The following is a 23096-nucleotide window of genomic DNA, read 5'->3' as shown; positions in this document are numbered from 1 at the left end:
TAATAAAAAAAAACTAGTCATTCACCTGAAACAGGCAACATTTTTAACATTTAGATAATCTCAGTTTTCTGCACGCGTTTTTCTGCGTACTTTTTCTGCACACTAACTGTGTTTGCCTGCAGGAAAACGCACACATTTTTTCACTGCAGCTAATGTAATTGATAGAGAAAACTGACAAAATGTGCAGTCATCATGCAGAATGTCCATTTTTTTTTCTGTGCGCGAAAAACATCATGTGTGAACTAGCCCATTGGTTAACATGAGTTTTTCTGTGCAGAAAACGCGCACAGTCAAGTGTGTTCCGTGCCTCAGGTCCTATATAGAATTAAGCGCTTCAGAAGTGTGTTGGATGGACACGGCTCATCATAATCGGCAATTGCTGGATCTACAGCAATCCAGTGAACATTCCTTCACTTAGTCTCACTGGCATCATAGCTGGTATGCAATATGGCTCTTGGAGCAAACCGATGAAAATCTGTGTTTGTGCACATTTGTATCTGGGTTATTGATATGATATACTGCCAGTATACTGGCAGTGATGGGTGTCTCCCAGTTGAGTGATGGTACAGCTCATGTCACACCTGACAGCAGGGAGTACAACACAGTATACATGTGAAGAAACGTACTACACACACTAGATTGTGGTTGCCGACAAACGAGTCATCCCTAAGGGTTAGCGACAAGTGAGCATTGCTGGCGCACATTTGAATGCAGTGATAGCACAATTACATTGTTCCTATCTGATCAGTACTGGAACCCTAAAAATGAGGACCCGGAAATGCAAGATATGCAACATGCAAGTAGTTTGAATGGATTCGTTTTTTAGTCACTGTTTGGTACAAACAATAGACACTGATTATCATCTGAACTGATCCCCCACAACGGATCGGTCTACATGGGAGATAATCAGGGCCGGATTTTACCTACAGGATCCGTAGGCTCATGCCTACAGGCGACCTGTGTGTAAGAAGCAGCTCACAAAGTCTCCCCCTTCTCTCCCTCCCTCTTCAGAGTGCAAGCGGAGTGTTATTTGCAGCCGAGAACTCACTGGCACTGACGTTCCAGCAATGACAGATTCTCTCTTCTGCAGTGGACAACACTTGGCTATCTATAGCAGGGGCACATCTGGGTATTTATAAGGGAGAAGGGAAGCACATCTGCCTACCTATAAAGGAGGGGGGCACAGAGTAGTGTGGCCAGTGTTAAGGGGCAGAGTTTAGGGCACCAGAGCCTATGTGTCTATAGGCTCCTGAGCTGTAAATTCAGCCCTGGGTATAGTCACTGTCTTCTATGGTGAGGTCCTGATGAGAAGTGCTAGCTAAGGAAAGTTCTGGATTTATGTTGCACATTGGATTAGCTAAAGATATCTGCAGAGGTGACACTTTGGCTGATATTGGCTGACCATCTGCTGGATGATGGTTATTCCCAGCCATATTTATTACCTTTTAAACAATAACTGTTGCCTGGCTGTCCTGCTGATCTTATATGCATCAGTAGTATCTGAATTGCACACCTGAAACAAGCATGCAGCTAATGTTGTCAGATTTTTGTCAGAACATCTGATCCGTATTGCTTGGTTCAGAGTCTATGGCTAAAAGCATTAAAGGCAGAGGATCATCAGGACAGCCAGGCAATTTGCATGTGTAAAAGGAAATAAATATGGCAGCCGCCCATATCCCTCACTTTAGGCCCGTCACAATGCTGCATTGCAGTGCCCTCCCCCATCACAGAGGCCATTAGTCTCTATGAGACTAGCTACACTACCTACGGTGAGTCAATGACGCAGAGGCGATGCAGACTTGGCAGTGCATTGCTGAGCGGGTACCATGTGGCAGGCCTTTGAATTGGAGTCTATGGCACCACAACAATCTATTTAGATCTGATTTTCGATAGTTTTCCTGATTGATTTTGTACAGAAGTGATCAGAAATCAGATTGGACCTGTTGGAAATAATTGATTCGACTGTTAATCTGATGGGAAATTGCATTGTGTGTACAAGGCATTAAAGTACAGTAAAACTGACAACTGCATAAAGTGACAAATACAATTTTATTAACACAGGAAGCAATATATTTTATTATTACATCTCCTATTTACACACAACAAAGTGCAGCACAATTCCTTGCAGGGGGAACACTAAAAAAGTTTCTTTTGATGCAAGCCTGGCTTCAGGTGCATAGAGAGGTAATTTGCATATTCAGTAGTGGTGCATTGTGGGTAACCACAGATGTTCACTTAAAGTTGAATTACCGCAAAGTCCTTCTGTTTTAAGAAGGCAAATCACACCAAGCATTGCTTTTTAGTAGGAGGGCTTTTCGGTCTCTTTTAGCCCCCTATACTCTCCTAGTGGTTTTGGGTCACCCGGCGCTGCTTGGTTACTGTGTTGTACTGGTCCAAGCCCTATCCCCATACAGCCATATCACTCCCTACCATGCACTGAAGAGGACCAAAAGTTCCAAACTGGCTGTCTGCATGTGGAGTTGGTGTAGCACTGTGAAATGTATAAGCTTTAGGCTTGCTAGACATCAGCAGTTCAGGGTGCTAGCCTGGCTTCAGAGGCATAAAGAGATAATTTGCATATTCAGTGGCAGTGCACTGTGGGTAACCACACATGTTCACTTAAAGGGGTTCTCTGGTATGTATAAGAAAGATAAAACTGACACTTACCTGGGGCTTCACCATTTCAGCTGGATTTCCATTGGCTGCAGGACTTTCTTCTCCTCTAACACCTGGGTTTTCCCGGACAAACCTGCCATCAACTTCACACTGGTGGCGAGTTAATTTCCACCTTACAGTTCCTCTTTAACGTTTAACTGTCTGTGAGAAAACGCGGAAAAGCCGCCGCGAGTACTCAGAGTAAGGCGGCTGATTCCGCGTTCAACATGGCAGCTTGCGCGCATGGGCCTGCATCCACTAGCCTGACGGAGCGCGGAGAAACCGCCGCATGCCCAGTGAACAAGGCGGCGGATTCCGCGTCCGACGCGGCGGTTTGCACGCATGGGCCTACCACTAGCAGTATGGCTGAACGCGGGGAAACCGCCGCATGCTCTGACAGCGGTGCGGCTGGCCCTGCGTTCAAACCAACAGATGCATTACAACACGTCTGGTGTGGCTGGGACTGATAGTCCACACAGGTTCAGAAGGACGCGCTCGCGCGCGCTGAGAGGCAGAGCCTTTATGGCAGTCAGAAGGATGTCAGCTGATCTAGCAGATCAGCTGACAATTCTATCAGGTTTCATTGGTCCAGCACTTAGGGGAGGCGCTGGAGAGCGCTTGTGTATATATACTGGGTGCTGGTCATTTCTCTGGTGTCTGGCGTTGCGATGACTACGTGGTAGGTAGTACTCAGACCTTGTCAGTGTCTGTGATATTATCTAGACCAGTTCCTGGGTGTTGATGATCAAAGGACCTCACACCTCAGTCTAGGGAAAACTGTATATTATCTGTGTTATTATTTAGACCAGTTCCTAGGTGTTGATGACCAGGGACCTCACACCTCAGACTAGGAATTAGCTTTACCATCTAGTTATACTCAGACCAGTTCCAGGGTATTGATGATCAAGGAGCTCACACCCAAGACTAGGCATTGTTGATTATTTGTTATGACCTTCTGCTTTCCTGACTACTCTTCTGATCTCTGATTAGGTACTTCGCTATATCTGATACTCTGTTGCCGAACTCTGCTTGTCTTAGGATTCCGCATCTGTCTCCTGTCTCTGTCCCTGATCTGTCTGTCTGTTGCCGACCCGGCTGGCCCGACCTCGAGAGCTATCTCCTCAGTCACGAGATAGCTCACAGACCTGTGGGTGACACCCTTCCTTGGTGTCACTCACACTCTGTCCTTCCTACTCCTAGCCTGACCCCTCCCTCGGGAGAGTCTCAGGCTTGCGGAAGGAACGTGTTACTGTGCAGTACTCCTTACTGCTGTGCACCTGCTCCTCAGGTGCAGTCCTCAAAGTATTTCTGTTGCACCAAGCACTCTTATTATCCAGGTGTCCAGACGTTAGAGATATATCTGATTATCAGTGATACTGCAGATCATCAATAATCGGGTATATATCTGTATTCTCGGTGATACTGCAGATCACCGGTAATCAGACCCTCTCTGTGTTACACCAATCGTTACACTGTCTCTGCTCAATGCAGGTCTAACAACTGTACCAGAGCTAAATATCTATGAACTATTGACCTTTTTTTTTAATCTATTCTCTGCACTCAGAAGCTCTTCTCTGTTAAAGAGTTTTATGGCTATAATTCCTTATCAGTGAGTGTTATGCTAAAAATTCATCAAGAGTCCAACTGGAGAGAAACTGTCACTTGCATGCCTGAAGGTTAACTCTTTTGTGCAGAAAGAGAAAAAAAAGGAACAAAGCCTAGTTATTAATATGTTTGGCACTTTTGATACATATTTATCTCACCTTGCCACAAGTCACCTCGCATACACTTTAACTCTACCTTCATATCTCTTCTTGTTCGATTACTGCACCCTGCTCCAGCTATGGGAACCACACCCACCAAACTTAAAACAGGCCAGTTTCAGACTATAGATTGGCGGCCAGGGGCCGAAAAACACCACACTGGCAAAAACAGGCCAACAGGGATTACCGCGTTAGTATGCAATAATTCCCTTCTGGCTCAGATCCAAACAGGAGGTGACGCTCGCTTGCGGTCACTTCCGGTTTCCGAAATACAGAAGTGCACAAAAGCACACCAAACCGCCACTGCCATCATTTTTAAAATCCCTGCATCGTCACAGACTTACATGACTTCCGGGCTGCCGCAGAGGTCCCGCGGCAACATCAGTATGCGTTCGCAGTAGATCGGGGACTTCCGGCACACCGCACGCTGTATAAAAGCAGGCTTTCATTAGCATAGCGGTGAGGTGTGGTAAAATGATCCACCACACCGCACCAGTGTGAAAGGCCCTCAGACTACTCACTAGTAACCTGATTCCCATCTTTTCGGTGCTCTGCTAGTAGAGTCTGCTACAGCCTTTACATCATCCCACAGCCAGGGACCTTGTTTAGTGAAAAAGAACGCTGAGAGAATACATTCCTGGTTACTCAGGGAGTAATCTGAGGACATACATTGGATGTTTCCGGTATTCAGCAGGAGAAGAGTACAGCAGAGCAAATAATAGGCTGCTGTGCTAATGACAGCTCCCCTAACATAATAGAATATTAAAGGCAAGCTGTATACTTGCCTGGCTGTCAGTAGAGCACACAAAAGTAACCATGAAAGGAGAGAGGAATTGTGCCAGAAGGATCTCGCCACTAAAGGCCAAAAGAGGAAAAAAAAAAATCAGCAGGTGACTCCGCCTACTTTTCCTACAGCTTTTGGGTAGGGAAAAATGGTATTTTCACGAACTGGCATCAGTATCAATGAGCGTGTGTTCTTTTCATGTGGTTAATTGCATTTTGTTTCGCAGCAAACGATTTCCCACACTTTGAACATGAATAGGGACGCTCGCCTGTGTGAATTCTTTGGTGCCTAAGAAGGTATTTTTTGCAGCTGAAGCTTTTCCCGCAGGCTGAACAGGAAAAAGGACGCTCAGTAGTGTGACTGCTCTGGTGCGCAAGAAGAGATTCCTTCCGAGTGAAGCTTTTCCCACACTCTGAACATGAAAAGGGAGACTCGCCTCTGTGGCTTCTCTCGTGGGTAAGAAGGTGATTTTTCTGCATGAAACGCTTCCCACACTCTAAACAGGAAAAGGGACGCTCACCTGTGTGACTTCTCAGGTGTGTCAGGAATTGATACCTATACATGTAACTTTTCCCACACTCTGAACAAGAAAATGAACACTCACCTCTGTGACTTCTCTCATGAGTAAGAAGATTATTTTTTTGATTAAAACCTTTCCCACACCATGAACATGAAAAAGGGCGCTCACCCGTGTGAGTTCTCTGGTGTGTATGAAGCTGAGATTTCTGAACAAAACATTTCCCACACACTGAACATAAAAATGGCCGCTCCCCTGTGTGCACCCTCTGATGTACTATGAGAAAGGATTTCGTTTTGAAACGTTTACCACATTCAGAACATGAAAATCTCCTCTCACCTTCGTGACTAACAGCAAAAGGTCTACTGGAGGAAGATTGCTCAGGATTAGATGCACTGTCTGATCTATCAGCACCGTGACAGCTTGTATAGATATTTGGGATAACCGGACGTGCTGTGCCATAAGATTCCTCAGGGTTAAGGCAATCTGGTGATCGCTCATTATAATAAAGTCTGTGAGGTAAATTTCCAATAATGGGGTTTCCTGCTTGAAAATATTGTGTGATGCCATCATCTTCTGTATTGTAATCTGGAGGAAGAATAAGATGTCCCTCTGAGGTGTTACCAATATCTTGTCCATCTACTGGGGAAATAATATCACAGTGAAAAGCACATTCATAGTTACTGCTTTGTACAGTGGAGTCATATAGGTTGCAGCTATTAGCTGAAAGTTGTCAGAGGTCTAGCATAAAAATAGATAAAACTGAAAATTCAATAAATTAAAAAGAATTAGAAACTACTGTATGAACATATACTGAGAGCACTGTTATAGTACGAAATGGAGGTGGGCCTTTCATATGGTGTACAGCAGGGCTGCCCAATAAGTTGATCGTGATCTACCTGTAGATCGCGACCGCCTGATTGGTAGATCGCAGCCTTATGGCCGCGTCCAATTGAATTTTGCGGCTGACTGATAGCGTAGCGCGGCAAATCAGGGGAGAAGAGAGGCGCGGCTGAGAGGCCAGGGGCGGCTCTGCCATGACGCAGTGTCATGGCTGGGGGCGTGCCGCTGGAAGCAAAACTTCTGCCTCCACTCACGCTGCCTGCCGGAGCCTCCCTCAGCCGCCGAATTGCATATCTGCCCTCCAGGCAGCCGCGGCTGAGGGGGTGAAGACCAGGACGCCACCGCTGGAGCTGGAGGGAGGTAAGCATGCCCACCCTGTACTGCATGCACATATACCCAGCTATCCTATACTAAGGGCACATATACCCAGCTATCCCATACTAAGGGCACAAATACCCAGCTAACCTATACTAAGGGCACATATATCCAGCTATCCTATACTAAGGGCACATATACCCAGCTAACCTATACTAAGGGCACATATACCCAGCTAACCTATACTAAGGGCACATATACCCAGCTAACCTATACTAAGGGCACATATACCCAGCTAACCTATACTAAGGGCACATATACCCAGCTATCCTATACTAAGGGCACATATACCCAGCTAACCTATACTGCATGCACATATACCCAGCTATCCTATACTAAGGGCACATATACCCAGCTATCCTATACTAAGGGCACAAATACCCAGCTAACCTATACTAAGGGCACATATATCCAGCTATCCTATACTAAGGGCACATATACCCAGCTAACCTATACTAAGGGCACATATACCCAGCTAACCTATACTAAGGGCACATATACCCAGCTAACCTATACTAAGGGCACATATACCCAGCTAACCTATACTAAGGGCACATATACCCAGCTAACCTATACTAAGGGCACATATACCCAGCTAACCTATACTAAGGGCACATATACCCAGCTAATCTATACTCTGGGCACATATACCCAGCTAATCTATACTCTGGGCACATATACCCAGCTAACCTATACTAAGGGCACATATACCCAGCTATGCTATACTAAGGGCACATATACCCAGCTAATCTATACTCTGGGCACATATACCCAGCTAACCTATACTAAGGGCACATATACCCAGCTATGCTATACTAAAGGCACATATACCCAGCTAACCTATACTAAGGGCACATATACCCAGCTAACCTATATAAGGGCACATATACCTAGCTAACCTGGCGGCTCTGCCATGACGCAGTGTCATGGCTGGGGGTGTGCCGCTGGAAGCAAAACTTCTGCCTCCACTCACGCTGCCCGCCAGAGCCTCCCTCAGCCGCCGAATTGCATATCTGCCCTCCAGGCAGCCGCGGCTGAGGGGGTGAAGACCAGGACGCCACCGTTGGAGCTGGAGGGTGGTAAGCGTGCCCACCCTGTACTGCATGCACATATACCCAGCTATCCTATACTAAGGGCACATATACCCAGCTATCCTATACTAAGGGCACATATACCCAGCTATCCTATACTAAGGGCACATATACCCAGCTAATCTATACTCTGGGCACATATACCCAGCTAACCTATACTAAGGGCACATATACCCAGCTATGCTATACTAAGGGCACATATACCCAGCTAACCTATACTAAGGGCACATATACCCAGCTAACCTATATAAGGGCACATATACCTAGCTAACCTGGCGGCTCTGCCATGACGCAGTGTCATGGCTGGGGGCGTGCCGCTGGAAGCAAAACTTCTGCCTCCACTCACGCTGCCCGCCGGAGCCTCCCTCAGCCGCCGAATTGCATATCTGCCCTCCAGGCAGCCGCGGCTGAGGGGGTGAAGACCAGGACGCCACCGCTGGAGCTGGAGGGAGGTAAGCGTGCCCACCCTGTACTGCATGCACATATACCCAGCTATCCTATACTAAGGGCACATATACCCAGCTATCCTATACTAAGGGCACATATACCCAACTAACCTATACTAAGGGCACATATACCCAGCTATCCTATACTAAGGGCACATATACCCAGCTAACCTATACTAAGGGCACATATACCCAGCTAACCTATACTAAGGGCACATATACCCAGCTAACCTATACTAAGGGCACATATACCCAGCTATCCTATACTAAGGGCACATATACCCAGCTAACCTATACTGCATGCACATATACCCAGCTAACCTATACTAAGGGCACATATACCCAGCTAATCTATACTCTGGGCACATATACCCAGCTAATCTATACTCTGGGCACATATACCCAGCTAACCTATACTAAGAGCACATATACCCAGCTATGCTATACTAAGGGCACATATACCCAGCTAACCTATACTAAGGGCACATATACCCCGCTAACCTATATAAGGGCACATATACCTAGCTAACCTGTACTAAGGGCACATACCCAGCTAACCCGACCACATCTGGAATATGGAATTCAGTTCTGGGCACCACATTACAAAAATTATATTGCAGTTTTAGAGCAGGTGCAGAGACGAGCAACAAAATTGATACGTGGGATGGAAGGTCTCACTTACCAAGAAAGGTTAGATAAACTGGTTTTATTTAGTCTAGAGAAAAGACGCCTTAGAGGGGATCTAATTCACATGTATAAATACATCAGAGGGCAATATAATAGCTTGGCAGATGAGATTTTTGTCCCTAGGCCTTCTCAAAGGACTAGAGGACACGATCTGCGCATGGAGGAAAAACGTTTTAACCATTTATTTAGGAAAGGGTTCTTTACAGTAAAAGTGATTAAGATGTGGAATGCATTGCCACAGGAAGTTGTTATGGCAAACTCTATGCCTGCATTTAAAGGGGGCTTAGATGCTTTCCTTGTGTTGAAAGACATCCATGGCTACACTTACTAGGTAATGCCTAATGATGTTGATCCAGGGATTTTATCTGATTGCCATCTGGAGTCGGGAAGGAATTTTTTTCCCTTTTGGGGCTAATTGGACCATGCCTTGTAAGGGTTTTTCGCCTTCCTCTAAATCAACAGGGATATTTCATGGAGCAGGCTGGTGTTGTACTTTGTTCTCTGGTTGAACTCAATGAACGTATGTCTTTTTTTCAACCAAAATTACTATGTAACTATACTTCAGGCACATATGCCCAGCTAACCTATACTAAAGGCACATATACCCAGCTAACCTATACTACAGGCACATATGCCCAGCTAACCTATACTAAAGGCACATATGCCCAGCTAACCTATACTGAAGGCACATATCTAGCTAACCTATACTGAAGGGACCTATACCTAACTACTTTTTTTTGTGGGGGGGGGGGGGGGGGGGTTTACGGGTGCATTTAAAACGTTGGTAGATCTCCTGGCCTCTGCGAATTTAAAGTAGCTCGCTAGCTGAAAAAGTGTGGGCACCCCTGGTGTACAGCATCTCCTCCTCATTTGTTGGGAACATGATGTTATGTTAAGGAATGGAGATGGACCTTTTATATGGTGTACAGTATCTCCTCCTTATTTATTGGGGACATGATGTAAGACTGAGGAATGGAGATGGGCCTTCCATATGGTGTTCAGTATCTCCTCCTCATTTGTTGGGAACATGATGTTATACTGAGCAATAGAGATGGGCAGTATCGCCTCCTCATTTGATGGGAACATGATGTTATACTGAGGAATGGAGATGGGCCTTTCATATGGTGTACAGTATCTCCTCCTCATTTGTTGGGAACATGATCTTATACTGAGGAATGGAGATGGGCCTCTCATATGGTGTACAGCATCCCCTCCTCATTTGTTGGGAACATGATGTTATACTGAGGAAAAGAGATGGGCCTTTCATATGATGTACAGTATCTCCTCCTCATTTGTTGGTACTATAATGTTATACTGAGGAATGGAGATGGGCCTTTCATATGGATTATAGCATCTCCTCCTCATTTGTTGGGAACATGATGTTATACTGAGGAACGAAGATGGGCCTCTCATATGGTGTACAGTATCTCCTCCTCTTTTGTTGGTACTATGATGTTATACTGAGGAATGGAGATGGGCCTTTCATATGGTGTACAGTATCTCCTTCTCATTTGTTGGGAACATGATGTTATACTGAGGAATGGAGATGGGCCTTTCATATGGTGTACAGTATCTCCTCCTCATTTGTTGGGAACATGGTGTTATACTGAGAAAGATGGACCTTTCATATGGTGTACAGTATCTCCTCCTCAATTGTTGGGAACATGATGTTATATTGAGGAATGGAGATGGGCCTCTCATATGGTGTACAGTATCTCCTCCTCATTCTTTGGAAATATGATATTATATTTATAACAATAATAAGCATTCCCAAACTAATTATGAAATAGAGATCATGTTACTTTATATTACTTCACTTCCTTAAATCATTATTCTAAATTCACGGGGTACCATCTTGCCCTCACTCCTCCATATAAGCGAGAGGAGTTTCTTGTTCTAGAGACTGAAGAAGGAGAACCTTTGAATAATTTCTGCATTTGGTGTTTATTACTGACCTGTGGTGACCAGTGGAGGACTTTCCTTGCACAGCTCATCGGTAATCAAATATGTGTCTTCTGCTTCCTCTTTAGCTTCTTCTTTATTGGTAATTACATCGCCATCCTAATATAAGATTACAAAATAGAAGAATATTATTTTACAATCTCCACAAAGTTCCCTACAGATCATACAACATGGAGTCACTTTGGTATTTGGTAAGACTATTAGTACCACCCACCTGATGATGGTGGGGGATGGTGTGATCTTCCTGTGTACGATCCTGGAAATAAAGAGGACCTGTACATCTCTCTGGTGGGTCTCTGTTACTGGATCCATCTGTAGAAAACACACACTAACTGAGAGGGGAGGATAAGACTGTTGTACAGACTGAAGGAGGTGAATCTGTTACTTTTTTTTGTTGTTATTATACTTAGTCTTCATTACTGACCTGTGCTGAATTGTGAAGGAATTTTCTCTTTCTCACACGGCTCATCATCCATTACAGATGTGTGTTTTGGTTCTTCTTTAACGTCTGCTTTCATAATAATCACATCTTCACCCTAAATAAGACCACAAATACAAGATCATGTGTTTACAAGTTCCACACACCTCCCTGCAAAACAGACCACACAGAGACAATTCTGAGCTGAAGAATCTCTCTCTTCGACATACCTGATAATGGTGGGGGATGGTGTGATCTTCCTGTGGACAATCCCAGGAATAAAGAAGACCTGTACATTTCTCTGGTGGGGTTGTGCTCCTGGAGCCATCTGCAGGAAACACAAACACACTGACTGAGAAGGCGGAAGAGGAGACTGTTGGAGAAACTGAAAGACAACCTGGGATTTTGGAACACCTAATAAATGTTATCTTGAATTAAATTAACCTTCCTGGCGGTAAGTCCGAGCTGAGCTCGGGCTATGCCGCGCAGGAGGATTTCTCAGGCCCTACTGGGCCGATTTGCATAATTTTTCTTTTTGTACACGCAGCTAGCACTTTGCTATGTACTGCCTGATTGCCGCCGCTCCGCGCCGTTTCACCGCTACCCATGGCACGTTCAGAATGGGATTTCCGTATGGGCTTGATCGCCGGAGGCGATCGAAGAGGGTGGGGGGATGCCGCTGCACAGCGGCTGTCATGTAGCTAGCGCTAGGCTAGCTACATGATTAAAAAAAAATAAAAAAAATATTGCTGCGCTTCCCCCTGGCGGTTTTAATTGACCACCAGGATGGTTAACAGTTTTCAGTTTGTTAATCTATGAGGGAGGTAAGTCCAATGCAACATCCCCCTTTTTAAAAGGTTTTTAAATGTTTTTATACTTTTTGGCACCTCTGTTTTCTTACATTTAGTCTAGTCCACCCTTGGTGGAGTGGTGTACCCCCAAATTCTTCCTATCTACAGAGAGCGACTTCTTAAACCCGAGTGGAGTCAGGTTCTAATGCTCCCCCTCCGCCTTGATAGTGGTTGCCTGTGTGGTACCCCATGCTTGTGAGTATAATCTGTTTTCTTTTGCAACAATCTGCTATATTGACGTAAATACTACGCTATATTGGGCTCTCGGTTTCCTATCTCCATTTTAAAACCTGGGATTTCGTTCAGCATTTAGTGTTTAGTAGCAAATATGTGCCTGATGTACACTGAGAGCTGAAAGTGTAACAATGGGTAAGGCAGGTTTGTAGGTTGGTGTTTGGAAAGGGGTGGGAATACGAAATAAATATGACTAAGGAGCTCCTGACAGGTTAAAGTACATTGGACGGGTATATAGAGATGGGGACGATGGCAAAACTCACTAATGTAATCCAGTCCCCTTAGAGTTGTACGCAGGAATGATCAGACTCTTAATGGCACTTTGGTGAAGGTAGTGGGAAGACCTCCATTAGTACCACGTTAGCAACATTCAAGCTGGCGTCCAGCAAAAGCCCTATGCCACCATCCAGGGCACCCTACCACAAGGCTGCTACTCAATGCAGAACATTCATGCATTGCACTGTGATTATAGTTCACCAAGAATGTAGCCATACAACACGACCTTAAAAGGTGGACAAAATCATAAAGGCAGATGCTACAACAAGATTGTGCCCGCTCTTTTAGGGCATGTTGTATGGACTACAGGTTGATAGCTAGTCAGTCCTCATTTTTAAGGCAAGGCACCTGAAGAAGGGTGCTGAAATGTTGTGCCTAGCCTTCACTATGTAATACTGCCAACCACTGATTAAGAAGGATATTCCATTGAGCTCTGGTCTTATCGTGTTTGTTAGGACATGGGAAAGGTCTACCAGGATGGAGTGACATCTGGAGGTAGGGAAGCAGCAGGAGAGGAGGTGAGCTATGATGTCCTGATCATATTGCGCATGATTAGTACAGTCACATGCAGGTGAACCTGCACACTGTGTCTGCAGCTCTGTCTGCTCCAGTGAGTTGTGTAGATTACTGACCTGTGCTTATCTGTGAAGGGATTTCCTCCTCCTTACACGGCTCATCACCCGTCTCTTGTGTGTCCCGTCTGACTACAGTAATCACATCTTCACCCTACAATAAGACCACAATACACAAGAATATGATGCTATAGCCTCCGTGCTGCTTCTATACAGATCATACAGCATGGAGTCACTTTGCCATTTGTGGAGACCTCCAGTCCCACCTACCTGATAATCTTGAGGTCTGCTGTGATCTTCCTGTGAGCAGTCCCGAGAAAGAGAACATTTACCTCCCTCTGGTGGATTTCTGTTACTGGACTTATCTGTAGAATGGAGACGGCTGCTGGAGGCCAATAGCTCACCAGATAGCTTCTTCACCACTTCACAATCCTGTGTAATAATGCAGAGCAATAATAATCACTGTGTACATTCCCAGAATCCTCCTCACCTCTCCAGTCAGGACTGCTTTATTACTGTAGATAGGTGTGATATTGTAAGAAGGCGGGGAAGAGCCGCCGCCATGAGCCAGCGGTCGGCGGCTCTTCCCGCATTCAGTAGCCGCACACACGGGGAGGCAGCCGCCTCCTCCCAGCGCGAGGCGGCTGTCCCCGTGGAGAGGCGGGCGAGAGGCACTGAAGCCGCCGCGTTGGACGCGGCGGCTGGTACACAGGTCCCCGCTGCGGAGACACCGCAGAGCGGGGCTGCTGGGACTCATAGTCCCTCAGTGTTCAGAGTGACGCGCGCGCGCGCACTCAGGGGAAATTTATGACAGTACTAAGGGAGTCAGCTGACCAGGCTGGTCAGCTGACCCGAACTCTGCTTCCCATTGGTCCAGCACTTGGGAGGTGCTGGAGAGGCAGGTGTGTATATATACTGCCGGGTCTTCACTTGCTCTTTGTCTGGCGTTGCGTTCACATACGTGGGAGCACCCAGATCCGTTAGTCAGATCTGTTAGTGTGCCGGGACCAGCTGGAGCTGTAATCCTACACTAAGTTAGATTCTGTTGATAGCTTAAAGTACTAGTTTGATTGTGATTATTTGTTATGACTCTTGCCTGCCTTGACTATCCTCCTGAACTCTGACCTTGTACCTCGTTATATCTGATACTCTGTTGCCGACCCCGGCTCGCTCCTTGACTCTGCTTCTGCCTCCTGATTTTGTACCCCGATATCTCTGATACCTCGTTACTGAACCCTGCCTGTACCTTGACTCCGCCTTTGCCTACTGATTTTGTACTTTATCTGTCCGTGTGTATACGACCTGGCTTGTCCGACCTCGAGAACCGACCTCACGATTGGAGGCGGTTCCCCGTCCTGTTAGTGACACTCCCGCCTGAGTGCCACTTTCGGACTTTCCTTCCCACTGTCAGTCTGACTCCTCCCGTCTTGGAGAGCTCAGACCTGCGGGAGGAATCTGTGCAGTTCTCCTTGCTGCACTGAGGCTTGTCCTCTGTATTACTGTTGCACCAATCACAACACTCTACCCTGGTGACCAGAGGTTAGCTAGTATATTGGATTATCGGTGATACTGCAGATCACATATAATCTGGTATACGTCTGTATTTCCCGTGATACTGCAGATCACCGGTAATCAGACCTCTCTGTGCTTCACCGAGCGTTACAGATATCATGTGACCCTCCCAGAATCCTCCTCACCTCTCCAGTCAGTAGAAAGATGATCTCCAGGGTGAGGTTTAATATCTTTTCAGTCGCGTGACTTTGATTATTATCCATCCTCGTTGGCTTCATCATGTGATCAATATAGGAAGCTCCTCTACATAGAGAGATGAAAAAAAAACCTTAGAATTATCTGGACTGTAGGACCCTGTTGCTGTGCTCCAGTCTATGAATTCCCCCCTGTCCATTATCTAGATGCATGTGGGTGTATGTGATCATGTGTCTTCTGACCGCTTGCACCATGAGGTCTGGTGTCACAGCTATCAGCATATTGTGGTGTGTCGTACTGTCAGAAAATGCAGACTATAATTTCCACCCAAAATAAAATGCTCCGCCACCATCCATGGCCTAGCACAGTGATCTGCAAACTTGGCTCTCCAGCAGTTAAGGAACTACAAGTCCCACAATGCATTTGCCTTTATGAATCAAGACTGTGGCTGTCAGACTCCTGCAATGCATTGTGGGACTTGTAGTTCCTTAATAGCTGGAGAGCCAAGTTTGCAGATCACTGGCCTAGCACTCCCATCCCCAACGCAATATACTATTCCTCCTCTACAGTAAGTCCTACCAGTCTCCCAGTGGCATAGCAATAGGGGCTACAGAGGTTGCGACCGCACTGGGGCCCTTGGGCCAGGGGAGCCCATTAGGGGGCTTCCTTCATCCATCTTATTAGCTTTTTATTAGTGTTGTGCTGATAATGAACCTCTGTATGTGCTGTATATCGTGGTAATCCTTAAAAAGCTATTTTCTTACTTTGAGTACACCTCTCGCACACTGCAGCTGTCCATGGCGTGTTTTGGGGCTCTGTTTCAAAAGAGTGCTTTGTGCCTCATGTAAAACTTGCATTGGGGCCCCAAGCTTCTTAGTTACACCACTGCAGTCTCCTCTCTAATGTTTTCCCCAAATTTAACCCCATGCTACTGCAAAAACCATTCTCAGTCTCCTAGCAATCCACCCAAATTAAAACTCTTTCAGTATAACCCTCTTCCCACAATAAGACTATTCTTCCCTGGGGCAATCTCATCCACCCTCGTGCCAATCCTGCATCCCTTTCACTACCAACAGGGAACCCCCCAGGCTGTTTGACTGTTCAGCAGATGCTGGTGATGGCGGGGATAACAAATGGTATTAACGGGTGTAATATAAAATAGTGTCTTATTACCTCTTCTGCTGCCAGTTCCAGCAATGTCCCCTCTGTAGTACTTCCTCACCTCTATTAGCTTCCTGTCCGCATGTCCCACCTCCATCATCCTGCATCACTTGGTGCCATCTAGTGGAATGTACAAGAACTGAGTGCTGCTGCCGCTATTGTTTATGCATCTGAACTCCATGTCCTCCTCCAGTTTTCCCTGCCTCAAATACGCCGACCACCCCTCCACCACCCACCCAGGCAATCATACAGAATGCAACATTTGTAACAGATTTTTGACATTAGATGCAGTGCTAGCCTAGTGTCCCAGTTTGGAATCTATTCTTATGGTGCCCCTACAATACATGGTACAATAAAAAACATTTGATTTTCCTGATTTAGTCTACCAAAATGATCAAATCAAATGAAAGTTGAAAATAATCTTTTCTTCCGATCAAGAAAAATGAACTATTATCCCGATTGGACATGTTGGAAAAATCGTTTTATTCGATCTAACAGATTAAATGAATGAAATTATCTAATCGAAAAAAATTAAAACATTGTACCATGTATGGGCACCATTAGTCAGAACACCATTTGGCGCAAGTGAGTGTGTATGTTGTCCCTGTGCTTGCATAGGTTTCCCCTGTGGCCTACTCCTAACAACACTAACCATCCCCATGGCTACTCCTAACACTAACCATCCCCATGGCTACTCCTAACACTAACCATCCCCATGGCTACTCCTAACACTAACCATCCCCATGGCTACTCCTAAAACTAACTCTCCTGTTACTCTATGCCTGACACTACCCATCCCCCTCTGCAGCATTACCATCTTATCAGCAAAGGCTGGAACACAAATTATATAATTATATAATGGGCGCTGCTATAGACAACAATTAATGGTACTTACCTATTATACCGTCTGAAGAGTTTGACAGTTCCTTGTTTAAGTTTTGTTTGCTCCACTACCAAGATTTAACCCTTTTTGAAAAGCTTAACCTCTTGAGGACCATGGGCTTAAACCCCCCTAAAGACCAGGCCATTTTTTACAAAATGGGCCACTGCAGCTTTAAGGCCAAGTTTTTCTCCCCACCAACAGAGCTCTCTGTTGGTGGGGTCTGAGCCGATCGCTCTCTAGTGCCCCGGGGGGACAGCCATGTCACACAGCTGTCCCCAGTACAGCGCTGCTGCTGATCGTAGCGCTGTACGATGTACTTAGACGGCGATTTCGCCATCTAACAGTCGCTTGGAGACTGAAGGCTCCGCTCACCAACAGGAGGTGCGCACGCAGTCTGCACGCGATCTCCTGCACTGCTAGCCTCAAGGACTTTATGCCGATCGTCGTTAGGCAGTCCTGGGGCTGCCGCCGCTGCCATGCCCATCGGTGTGACGCGGTCGCCAAGCAGTTTTAAAGTCATGGCTTTCCATTACACCATGTCCCGTTGTCAGTGTAAAGCTCTTTTGCCACGTTAAAAGGGTTTTGAAGGGTTTTGTAATGGAAAGCCAGGACTTTCAGATTTTCAAAAAGGGTCTCAATAGTGGCACAAACAGAACTTAAAGGACAACTGTAGTAAAAGGTAGATGGAGGCTGCCATATTCATTTTCTTTTAAGCAATACCAGTTGCCTGGCTTCCCTGCTGATATAATTGGCTGCAGTAGTGTCTAAATAACACCAGAAACAAGCATGCAGCTAATCTTGTCAGATCTGACATTAATGTCAGAAACACCCGACTGCATGCTTGTTCAGGGGCTATGGCTTAAAGTATTAGAGGCAGAGGATTAGAGATGTTGGCGAACCGTTCGCCAGCGAATCTCTATGGGCCGATACTACATCCGGGTCGCTTTGACCTGTAGTAGTACGGCTGTGCTGGGCTGTCGGTGCGCGTCTTTGATCGCACGCCTGTTGCCGGGCACTCTCTGCGCATGAGCGTGACGTCACGCACATGCGCAGAGAGTGCCCGGCAACAGGCGTGCGATCAAGGACGCGCACCGCCGGCCCAGAGCAGCGGTACTACTCCGGGTCATAGCGACCCGGATGTAGTACAGGGTGAGGGGTTCGCCGGCGAACAGTTCAGGAACCATTCGCCGACATCTCTACAGAGGATCAGCAGGGCTGCCAGGCAACTGGTATTGCTTAAAAGGAAATAAATATGGCAGCCTCCGTATACCTCTTACTTCAGTTCTCCTTTAAACAAGGAACTGCCAAACTCTTCCGACGGTATAATACGTAAGTACCCAATTAACATTGCAGTCAATGTCAGTGCCCAAATTCCCAGGCGCCACGAGGCACCCAGATTACCTGCTTCACCCCTGGGTGTTCTGCTATTGTTCCCCACACTAATGATCTGTTAACTGTGTTCTAGAAATGCATATGGGGTCCCTATCTCTTTCAAATGACCAATATGAGTGCTACGGTTCTACTTTTAGGCTGCTTTCAAAGTGGGGCGTTACAGGCGCACGTTAGAGCAGCCTTAAACACAGCCCAACTCACAGTAATGAAACATCAATGGGCTATTCACAGTGCCCACGTTGCGTTACAGTGTAACGCTGGACGTTCTATGAAAGTGCAGCATGCTGTGCGTTATATGTGGTTTTAGCTGCACTCTAGACGGTTTGCACATGCTCAGTAAGGGGAGAGTCTGCTATTGTTCCTAGTCACATGGCTAATTAATATTCACTGCACTGTAGTGTTGTCCAGATCATGAATAATTGGGATCTTTGATCCGGATCTTTTTTGTGAGTCGAATCATCCAGATCATCACAATGAAGAATTCGGTTCACAGTGGATATCTAGAAGAAACAGGAACTGCAGCTTCGTTCTGTGCACAAGCACAATCTTCCTGCTGCATCTCTCCCTTCCCCATTAGCACCCTCAATGTGCCTTCATTCTCCTGCACCTCTCACTCTGCTGCACCCCTGCTTCCCTAGTAAAATGATTCAAAGATTTGGTTCAAAGATACAGTATTCGAATTCGAATCATTGAAAAGATCCGGACTTCCCAGGATAGCACCAAGAGCCTCATAACTCAGCTCAATCTGAGGTCCAACTTGAACACCACCATGTGTTGCTGTAGGGGCACGTTATGCGACCTTAACGTCCCCTAAAACGCAACGTCTTGGTGTGAAAGAGGCCTAAAGAGGAACTGTAGTGAAATTAACATATTAAACTGCTTATTTTTGCAATATTCATTTATATATTTAGTGTTTGCCCATTGTAAAGTCTTTTCTCACCCTGATTCTGAAATTTATCGCAGGCAGCAACGTCTTTAGTCCTGTCAGGACAGTGGAATGTTTAGTTACTGAGAGTTCCAAAACCAGTACAAGATATACCTGGTCTCTCTGGGGGAGGGGGGTGGAATTCAGCTTAGGCTAAATATCACTGGTAGAGCAGGGTTACATTTACTATACAGATATAGTAGCAAAAAAGTTTCTGTACCGTGTTAGCCAAACAAATTATATAGGTAGAAAAAAAAACGTTTTGTAAGAAATAATACCTTTTAATGGCTAACTAATAGAGTTAAATGATGCAAGCTTTCTGGGATCTAGTCCCCTTCTTCAGGCATATTTCCAGATGTAAGCTGAAGTAAAACACTGATGCAGATAAATGGTAAACACGAAGATGACAGTTGTGTTGGTTACTGTTTATCCGTTAGGTGTCAGGTGATCAGCAGGCTGGAGCCAGTGAGTTAGTGCAACCATACATGAAATCCAGCAGGTTTCTGAAGATCATGAAGCCAAATCAATCATGTTACATAAGGGGTCATGTATCCTGTTCCACAATTTAAACCTTCTGTTAATGTCTTGAACATTTTCATAAATTTGTACTCAGAAACTTTTCTTGATTGATCATTTTTGAAGTTACCCTTAAAGGACTTACGAGCCCAAACAGCTAAAAAAAGATAAGTACCTTATTCAGTTTTAAATGCACGGAGGACGCCGTCCGCGCCCTCCGTGCAGTTCCGCCGGGTCCCCGCAGTCTGATCGCCCCCCGTGCCGCTCCCGACCCCACGGACGGGGTCGGGCTCCCCTTCCTCTCCTAAGATGGCCGCCGGAGCCGGCCGCGGCTGCGCAGTCCGCATACGCGTTAGTGCGGCTGCGCAGCTCTAGGGCCTCCCCCCTCGATCCACGCTACTGTGCGTGGATCGGGGGGGAAGGCCCTAGAGCTGCGCAGCCGCACTAACGCGTATGCGGACTGCGCAGCCGCGGCCGGCTCCGGCGGCCATCTTAGGAGAGGAAGGGGAGCCCGACCCCGTCCGTGGGGTCGGGAGCGGCACGGGGGGCGATCAGACTGCGGGGACCCGGCGGAACTGCACGGATGGCGCGGACGGCGTCCTCCGTGCATTTAAAACTGAATAAGGTACTTATCTTTTTTTAGCTTTTTGGGCTCGTAAGTCCTTTAACCACCCTGGCGTTCTGATTAAATCGCCAGGGTGGCTGCGGGAGGGTTTTTTTTAAATAAAAAAAAAACTATTTCATGCAGCCAACTGAAAGTTGGCTGCATGAAAGCCCACTAGAGGGCGCTCCGGAGGCGATCTTCCGATCGCCTCCGGCGCCCAGAATAAACAAGGAAGGCCGCAATGAGCGGCCTTCCTTGTTTCGCTTATATCGTCGCCATAGCGACGAGCGGAGTGACGTCATCGACGTCAGCCGACGTCCTGACGTCAGCCGCCTCCGATCCAGCCCTTAGCGCTGGCCGGAACTTTTTGTTCCGGCTACGCTGGGCTCAGGCGGCTAGGGGGGCCCTCTTTCGCCGCTGCTCGCGGCGAATCGCCGCAGAGCGGCGGCGATCAGGCAGCACACGCGGCTGGCAAAGTGCCGGCTGCGTGTGCTGCTTTTTATTTCGTTAAAATCGGCCCAGCAGGGCCTGAGCGGCAGCCGCTGGCGGTGTTGGACGAGCTGAGCTCGTCCAGACCGCTCAGCTGGTTAAGAACAAGTACTTTTAGATCTTGCATGCTGTGTCCTGGTTCACAGAAGTGTTGGCCCACTGGTGTGTCCATTTTACCCTCATTAATTTTAAAGCGGTGATGGTTCATTCTTGTGCGCAGTTTTTGTCCTGTTTCTCCTATATAGATTCCTCTTGAGGGGCATTTCATGCAGCGTATCATGTATACAACATTGGATGACTCGCAGGAAAATTGGTCTTGTATTTGATGATATTTCTGTGAGTTTGGTATTTGTATTTGGCTTGTGCTCAAGATATAAGGGCAGGTCTCACACCTTGTGTTATTGCAGGGTAATGTGCCTGGAGTATCTGGTGTAGATAATGCACTTCTGATAATCATTTGTCTCAAATTGAGAGGTTGTCTGAAAGCAAGCAGTGGTAAATCAGGAAAAACATCCTTCAGGCGTTTGTCTTTATGGAGTATTGGTTGTAGGGCTTTTGATATCTTCCTCAGTGTCTTTAATATTGGGTTGTAGGTTACCACTAGTGATGCTCAAATACCCCTTTTTAAAATTCGAGTTTGGTCGAATTCGAATAGTAAATTATTCGAGGTCAGTCGAATATTCGAGTCGAATAATTTTTACTATTCGATTCGACCTCGGACTTCGAGCTCACTATTCGAGTCGGTATTCGAGCTCACTATTCGAGCTGACTATTCGAATTGGCCTTAAATAGCTTCCAACACTTGTTTTGAGGGTGAATGATGCAAGAAACATCTTTTTTTCCAAGTAACAACAGCAAGTGATTATGTGGGGATGTTCCTTTAAAAAAAAATGTGGAAAGAGAAGTTGTGTCCTTAATTTTGTTCAGTAGTGTTACTGTATATACTTGTTCTTCTTCTTCTTTATCTTTCTTCTTCTTCTTCTAGATCTTCTTCTTTTATATCTTCTTCTTCTTCTTCTATATTGTCTTCTTCTTCTTCTTCTTCTTCTTCTTCTTCATCATCTTCTTCTTCTTCTTCATCTTCTTCTTCTTCTTCTTCTTCATCATCTTCTTCTTCTTCATCATCTTCTTCTTCTTCATCATCTTCTTCTTCATCTTCTTCATCTTCTTCTTCTTCTTCATCTTCTTCTTCTTCTTCATCTTCTTCTTCTTCTTCATCTTCTTCTTCTTCTTCATCTTCTTCTTCTTCTTCTTCTTCTTCTTCTTCTTCTTCTTCTTCTTCTTCTTCTTCTTCTTCTTCTTCTTCTTCTTCTTCTTCATCTTCTTCATCATCTTCTTCATCTTCATCTTCTTCTTCTTCATCTTCTTCTTCTTCATCTTCTTCATCTTCTTCATCTTCTTCTTCTTTTTCATCTTCTTCTTCATCATCTTCTTCATCTTCTTCTTCATCTTCTTCTTCATCTTCATCTTCTTCTTCATCATCTTCTTCATCTTCTTCTTCATCTTCTTCTTCATCTTCATCTTCTCCTTCTCCTTCTTTTTCAATATCGTCTTCTTCTTCTTCACGTATTTCTCTTTTCAATTTTTTTTTTAAAGAAATGCAGCTATTTTTGAGCGTAACAAATAGCTGGTGGGCGCACGCATGTTGGAAGCGCCATTGTATGTGCTCCCTGGCAGTGGAAACACAAAGACAGCAGGAGGTAAATTCAGCAGCAGGAGGAGGAGGATGAGTGTGTGGCAGCAGGCAGTCAATGAGGCAGGCAGCTCGCCGTGACATAATAGCCCTGGTACCTAGCGGTAATACCAGGGCTGTAAATAAACACAACAGGAGGTCCCAGACAGCGGTCGTGCAGCCCACATTGTGTCCAATACACAACTGGGACAACACAGTTTTCAACCCGGGCACCTCAGAAAAATTAAACCTTTTTTTTTTTTTTTAATGGTT

The 23096-nt window shown here is 45.9% G+C and overlaps 2 protein-coding genes across 2 annotated transcripts in view; one reads left to right on the top strand and one right to left on the bottom strand.

The window, feature by feature from the left end:
• LOC137536798 (zinc finger protein 91-like) overlaps positions 1 to 16449 on the bottom strand; it is a 100807-nt gene extending 84358 nt beyond the window's left edge. Inside the window, exons 1-10 of the mRNA XM_068258998.1 lie at positions 16355 to 16449; positions 15172 to 15289; positions 13745 to 13906; positions 13535 to 13628; positions 11772 to 11869; positions 11548 to 11659; positions 11338 to 11435; positions 11117 to 11222; positions 5388 to 6361; positions 2668 to 2766 (exon numbers count right to left, since the gene is read on the bottom strand). Of these exons, the coding sequence (XP_068115099.1) occupies positions 2668 to 2766; positions 5388 to 6361; positions 11117 to 11222; positions 11338 to 11435; positions 11548 to 11659; positions 11772 to 11869; positions 13535 to 13628; positions 13745 to 13906; positions 15172 to 15289; positions 16355 to 16449 (1956 nt within the window). The remainder of the gene's footprint in view (positions 1 to 2667; positions 2767 to 5387; positions 6362 to 11116; positions 11223 to 11337; positions 11436 to 11547; positions 11660 to 11771; positions 11870 to 13534; positions 13629 to 13744; positions 13907 to 15171; positions 15290 to 16354) is intronic.
• Positions 16450 to 22122: 5673 nt separating this feature from the next.
• LOC137534456 (uncharacterized) lies at positions 22123 to 22707 on the top strand (the record flags this gene model as incomplete). The annotated part of the gene is made up of 1 exon (XM_068255953.1): positions 22123 to 22707. A coding segment is annotated over one exon (585 nt), but the record flags the coding sequence as incomplete, so codon positions are not given.
• Between the last annotated feature and the right edge of the window lie 389 nt (positions 22708 to 23096).

The sequence above is a fragment of the Hyperolius riggenbachi genome, chromosome 10 (assembly GCF_040937935.1).
Source record: "Hyperolius riggenbachi isolate aHypRig1 chromosome 10, aHypRig1.pri, whole genome shotgun sequence".
NCBI lineage: Eukaryota > Metazoa > Chordata > Amphibia > Anura > Hyperoliidae > Hyperolius > Hyperolius riggenbachi.
Note: the sequence above shows the minus strand (reverse complement) of the source record. Positions and strands in the feature narration are given on the sequence as shown.